The 6,984-nt window shown below is 40.5% G+C and overlaps 1 protein-coding gene across 1 annotated transcript in view; it reads left to right on the top strand.

The window, feature by feature from the left end:
- LOC109916922 (anoctamin-6-like) overlaps positions 1 to 6,984 on the top strand; it is a 99,580-nt gene that overhangs the window by 37,946 nt on the left and 54,650 nt on the right. Inside the window, exons 2-3 of the mRNA XM_048607955.1 lie at positions 2,526 to 2,636; positions 5,016 to 5,140. Coding sequence (XP_048463912.1) covers positions 2,526 to 2,636; positions 5,016 to 5,140 — 236 coding nt within the window. The remainder of the gene's footprint in view (positions 1 to 2,525; positions 2,637 to 5,015; positions 5,141 to 6,984) is intronic.

Here is a 6,984-nt window from a genome sequence, read left to right as displayed (position 1 = left end):
TTCATGCAACCACAAAGGGATTAAAGTGTGCTGATATAGATGAAGCAGCTTAAAGTCCAGTAATGTTAAAGGGCTTAAAGATGCTGGAGGTTGGTGGCCTGACTGCCTTCAGGATGAAGTAGGTGGTTTTCCTGAATTCACTGTTGAGGGAATGTTGAGGGTGGTCAGTCTGTGTGCATCATTTATTATTATCACTTATTTCCAAAGACAGCCGCAGCTAGATTGATCAGTCACTGTCTGCAAACATGAGGACAGTCGGACACCAGCCAGGACTCAAAACCTGTGGAGAGAAAAGTAACTAACTCGGGACTTTGCTTCTTCATTTGTTTTTGCCAGTTTGCAGAAAAAACAGATGCTTAAACACAAGAGTTAGCTAGATTATCACATGACCCTCTACCTTCAACTATCCATTGACCAAAATATGTTCTTGGGCTACTTGTTTATTGTTTTTCTGGGTTATATGACTACAATATACATGGGCGCAATCCTTTCATAGAGTCATGCTGTCCAAATAATTAAATCTAATGGATTTATTTAATTTCTAATACCAGGATCAGGCCAGAAAAAGGTTCTTGTAATAATTTGATTTCTAAAACTTAATTTCCAATCTTTGCATCAACTCGTCAGCTCTTCATGCTTTCTGTTTTACTAGATCTGTTGCACTCCCTGTAATGCAACTTGAAGCTTGTCCCTTTCCATACCTATAAATCTGCAAACTCGATAAAACTGAGTGACTTTTGTGCAGGGAAGAAGAGGCTACTAGGTTTATCTCTATGTCCTTCCACTTGTTTCTATTTAAGTTTTTGTTTTACATACGTTTATTAAGAGTATTTTCATCCCTGTGTTTGGAAATTGAACTTCCATGTGGTGAGTGAGGTTCGTTATCTGCAAAATAACAGACGAGTGAACTGTTAACCTTTATTTCAAGGGGAATAGAGTATGAGGATAGGGAAGTCTGATGAATGCTATATAAGGCACAAGCCAGACTACAACTGGAATACAGTGAGCAGTTTTGATCCCCTTAGCTAAGGAAGGAAAATTGACATAGCAGGCAGTCCAAATTGGCCTGCTGTGTTCATCCAGCTCTACACCTTGTTATCTCAGATTCTCCAGCATCTGCAGTTCCTACTATCTCTGCATTAAGTTCATCTTGGGTATGGAGGGATTTTCTTAAGCGGAATGATTGAATAGGTTCGGTTTGTACTCATTGGTGTGTAGAAGAATGCGAGGAGACCATATTGAAACATAAGAAATGCTCAGGGACTTGACAGAATAGATGTAGTGAGGTTGTTTCTCCTTGTGGGAGAGCTTTGACCAGAGGGCATCATGGTGGAACAAGGGGCCGCACAATTTAGACTGAGATGAGGAGGATTTTTATTTGCAGGATAGTGAGTCATGTTTTTGCCTCAACAAAAACAGAAATTGCTGGAGACACTCAGCAGGTCTTTCTTGTCCAATCTTTCTAAATAGCTAATACACTTCAATCCAGGCAACATCCTGGTAAACCTCTTCTGCACCTTCTGCAAAGCCTCGACATCCTTCCTGAAGTGTGGCGACCAGGACTGCACACAAAACTCCAAATGTGGCCTAACTAAAGTTTTATACAGCTGCAACATGTTGCTAACTTTTAAACTCAGTGCCCCAAGACAAGTATACCATAGGCCTTCTTTACCACCTTATCCACTTGTGTTGCCACTTTCAAAGAGCTATGGACTTGGTCCCAAGATCTCTCTGCACATCAATGCACCCAAGGGTCCTGCCATTTACTACGCACTTTCCTGTTGCATTTGACCTTCCAAAATGTATCACCTCGCACTTGTCCATATTGAATTCCGTCTGCCATTTCTCAGCGCAACTTTCCAGCTGAATTATATGCTGCTGTATCCACACTATTCCTCACTATTCACAACTCCACCAATTTTTGTGTTGTTTGAAAACTTACTAATCTAGACCAGAATCTCTTCGCATACATATAGAAACTTTTACAATTAATTTGCATGTTTCCCATAAATTTACTATTGTACTCTACTTTCCCTCTCTTAATTAATCCCTTTGTCCTCCTTTTCTGAAATCTAAACTCCCAATCCTCATGTCCACTGCTTTTTATTTTGGCCAATTTGTATGGCATTTCCTTTGATCTAATACTGTCTCTAAGTTCCCTTGTTCGCCACAGCTGGGCCGTATTTCCCATTTTACTTTTGCGTCAGACAGTAATAAACAATCGTTGCAGTTCCTTCATGCAGCCTTTGAATGCTTGCCATTCCCTATCCACTGTCATCCCTTTGAGTAATGTTCTCCAATCGATCATAGCCAGCTCTGCCTCAAACTATCACAGTTTCCTTTAATTAGATTCAGAATCAACTACACCACTCTCCATCTTAATGAAGAATTTTGTCATGTTGTAGTTATTCATCTTGCAGGGGCTTCACACAGCTAGTTTACCAATTATTCCTTTCTTAACTCCTTTGCAGTTTTAAGTTGAACACTGTCCTTATGAGTAATCACTTTTTAATGTACTTCTGCAGGTCAAGTACATTTTGAATCGCTGCGAATATAAAAGAGGAAGTCCAAACAAATTTGGCATCACCAAACTTTTGGACTCAAAGACATACAGCGCAGCTTACACCCTCCATGATGTAAGTATTATAGAATGTTAATTGGTCCTTGAAACTTGCCAAGCAAAAATTACTGGATGAGGTGAATATATAAATATTATAAAGAGAAAATGCATAATATTGTTAAGCAACATTAGACACTTATTTTGTGGACACAATAGGGATGGTTCTGTTGCCATAAAGAGGTATAGGGTGGATTTAGTGTGGCCAGTGCAGCACAAAGTATTGCACCTAGGTCCACCTCACCTGTGAGAGATATCACGAGTTAGTTTTCCAGCAGTGGGCAATCCTGAAGTGATTAAGCAGTGGGTGAGAAGTTGTTAATCTTGCACAAGTAACAGATGCCTTTGGTTTGTTTGTTGGATAGAGTCAAACACGAATGTTTGTTTGTTTCCTTGATATGCTACTGGACAGAATGGAACTGTGTTTGTGACTATATATATTTATGACTAAAGTATATTTTTGAAATAAAAAGTTGTCAATTAAGCTCATTATTGATATCAGTTAATCCAGAGCCTACCAGAATTTAATGGTGCTCACGTATTAGGTGTAATTGATGCAGCCCTCCTATGTTTGCAGAAGGTCACTAGGCACTGCAGCTTTCCTGGAAACGGGGCTGGTCCCTTCATTGAGTGGCATTTAGAGTCCACCTAAGGAATCTGCCATTCAGCAGGGACTAGCCACCGAAAGCCACCTCCTGACTTTGCCTCTGATTACCCCTTCGCCCACCACACAGTCCTGCGAACCCAATCCCATGAGCTCCATTCTGCCGTCACTCACGTTTGGTGTAGTGACTCTCCAAGATCCTGCCTAGCAGATGCATTACCTGCAGCCATCATTGCCCCCGTTGGCACTAACAACATTGAGGAGTTGCCAGGTTTAGATGGGCTGGAAGCTCTGGGTGTGTTGGATTTTTAATCCCCAGATCCTGTGTGCTGAGCAAGCCCAAAAGGTGGCTGGTTAAGGGCAATTAAATCCACTGGGCTTCTTTTGACAGGTGTTCAGTTTCACTTCACCAATCAATGACCACAACCCCTTCACCATTAAAACATAGGAGCAGATGTAGGTCCTTCAGCCCATTGACCCATCATTCAATGAGATCATGGCTGTTCTCCTATCCGCAACTCCACTTTCCTGCCTTTTCCCCATAACCCTTAATTCCCTTACTGATTAAAAATCCCTCTATCTAGAATGAGAGATGATCTCATTGAAACATACTGGATTCTTAAGGGGCCAGACAGGGTAGATGCTGAGAAAATGTTTCCTCTCATGGGAGAGTCCAGGACCAGACGATGTCAGTTTAAGACTGAGATGAGGACAAGTTCCTTCTCTCAAAGGTTTGAGAGTCTTTGGAACTCCTTGTCACAGAGAGCTGTGCGGGCAGAGCCCTTGTGTATATTTAATGCTGAGATAGAGTCATGAAGAATCATTGGAATTAAGGGTTATAGGGAAAGGGCAGGAAAGTGGACATGAGGAATGTTGGATCAGCTGTGATCCTATTGAATGGCAAACCAGGCTCAAAGGGCTGAACAGTCTACTCCTGTTCCTATTTCTTAAGGTCTTAAAGAATTGAGTGATTGAAATGTAAGGTTTTTCTAAGATATCTTAATTATTTTAAAATTATAGGCATTTAGAGATATTTATTTTAACAAAAGAAACACTCATTTTGTCCCTTCTTGTAAAAGTACTGACAGCTATTTGGATACTGTTCTTCCCTCATGCAAGAGACCTAAGTATCTGTTGTTAATATGTCAACTGGATAATAAAGGTGATTTTTATCTCACACTTGAATGTGAATAGGCAGTTGTACAGTGCAAAAGCAGAAATTGCTGGAGAAACTCAGCAGGTCTGACATTATCTATGGGAAGAAAGCAGAGTTAATGTTTTGAGTCTGGTGACTGATTAGAACTATTTCGCGGGGAAACTTCTGTTCAGCTTCAGGTCTCCAGCATCTGCAGTTCTTTGTTTTGCAGTTGTATAGTGCACATAGGGAGAAGTCAGTGATGTGGTGGTTGAGAGGTTAAGATGATGCGCTGTTGATCCATTGAGTTCTGCACACAACTACTGTTGTAATGCAATGTTAGCATCCCTACCCCTATGCTAGGAGACCCAAATTCAAGTCCCACTGCTCCAGAGGTGTGTAAATGCGTCACTGGACAGGCTGATTGCAAAATATATAGTTATTTGCCCATAGAAGTGTTCTCCCAATTATCTGTCAATTAAAGTCTGTCCTTAAATATCAGCAAGGAATTTAACAGTGGACCACTATCGTCTGGCCAATCCCGTTCTCGTACGGTTAGATATTATGCAGAAAATTTCAGAAGAATGTGACCACAAACTCGACAAAATATGAATTCTGGTATATGAATAAAGTCTGATATTTACCTGTCTCTTTTTCAGTGTAAATTCAATCAGAAATCATCAGACCCGTTATGCCCCAATGAGAGGTACCTTCTGTATGAGGAGTGGGGTCACCCCAAGAATTTTTACAAACTGCAGCCTCTGGATCTCATCAGGTACTATTTATAATAATTCAGTCATGCTCACCAGCTAATTCCCCCTAATTTCCATTTGCTGTGCGTAGCCCAGTTGATGCATACAACACGCAAGTGTGTGCATGGTCTGTTTGTCCCCTGAGCAAACGATTGCAAATTGAAATGAATTTTATTCACTAGGAACTGTTCCAAAGCTGTTCAAATTGAATTTGTGCAATAAAGAAAGAAAACAAGAACTCAAAGCTGAAAGAGCAATCTGCTTTTGGTGCTTTCTCCACAGATTATTGCTACCAAATACCTTGGGGGTTCTGCATCAGTTGATTCCAGAGTTGAGAGGGTTGGATTATGAGGAGAGACTGAGTAGACTGGGATTATACTCATTGGAATTCAGAAGAATGAGGGGAGATCTTATAGAAACATATAAGATTAGGAAGGGAATAGATAAGGTGGAGGCAGGGAGGTTGTTTCCGCTAGCAGGTGAAACTAGGACTAGAGGGCATCGCCTGAAAATAAAGGGAAGCAGATGTAGGACTGAGGTCAGGAGGAACTTCTTCACCCAAAGGGTTATGAATCTGTGAAATTCCCTGCCTAGTGAAGCGGTTGAAGCTACCTCACTGAATGTTTTTAAGGCAAGGCTAGATAAATTTTTGAACAGTAAAGGAATTAAGGGTTATGGTGAGTGGGCGGGTAGGTGGAGCTGGGTCTCAAAAAGATCAGCCATGATCTTATTAAATGGCGGGGCAGGCTCGAGGGGCCAGATGGCCTACTCCTGCTCCAAGTACTTCTGTTCTTACGTTCTTATCACATTTAACGCGCCCCCCTGCCAATATGGTTATCAGTACAATATTTGGACTTGTGCACGTATGTCTGGGATTGGATTCATCTGCCATCATCACATACACATCCATTGGCTTGATAGGATGCTACATCATTGTTTGTTAAATTAAGTGCAATGTTGTGCCTGTGTTAAATCCAGGAGTTTGTATGACATTTTAGTATTAGCGGAGAGAAATAAAATCATAGGGAAAATCACAAGACCTCTAATATGGGCAAGAGAAAAAAAAATCAAAGCCTAGTCTGTGGCTTTTACAATAGTTCATTCATAACAAAATGAGATCCAGATTTGGGATCAGATTTTGGGACCGGATTGGCAACATATAATCTGAGGTACTTGCATTGAAATGAGTTGATAATTGGTTTACCTGAAAATTCAAGACTAGCTAATTTTTGATATAAATTTAATGATGAAAATGCAGCTCTTCACATTTTATGGAAATTAAAATATATTCATGTTCTGCACATGTTACATTTCAACAAGTTTTAGTACACTAATCAAGAATATGGGAAACTTGAGTGCATTTGAGTTATGTAATTGTTTAATTTTTTTCTAAGCTACAAAAGATTTTCAGAGCTTCCCAGCAATGTTTCCTGGAAATCATCAGGAACCACGGCTACATTTCTTCATTCTCATTTGTCACTCTTTAGCTCATAGATGTGGCAGACTCTGCTTAACACCTTCCTGTTGAGATGATGACTCAGAGAGTGAAACTGTGGGCACACTCACCACAGCGTTGTAATGCCTCAGTGGAAAAAAACTTGTTTGACCTGTTTCAAGGGGGAAGAAGAATTTAAACCCAGCCAGAGAGGATTAACAATGTAAACAAAATAAAGAGTGCCAATCTCCTCTGTACTTCCTAGCTGCTGTATTTGTAGAACAAGTTACATTCCATGTCAGTCCCACTTTTGAGAAATAAGTTGGGGAAACTTATTTTAAATTTAATGCCCGTTGGGCTGAGTTTCCCAGGACTTGTAAAACTAAGCGCTGACTTTAATAGAGATAGTAGGAACTGCAGATGCTGGAGAATCCGAGACAA

This window comes from Rhincodon typus, chromosome 18 (assembly GCF_021869965.1).
Source record: "Rhincodon typus isolate 14 chromosome 18, sRhiTyp1.1, whole genome shotgun sequence".
Lineage (NCBI taxonomy): Eukaryota > Metazoa > Chordata > Chondrichthyes > Orectolobiformes > Rhincodontidae > Rhincodon > Rhincodon typus.
This window is presented reverse-complemented; position numbering and strand designations above follow the sequence as displayed.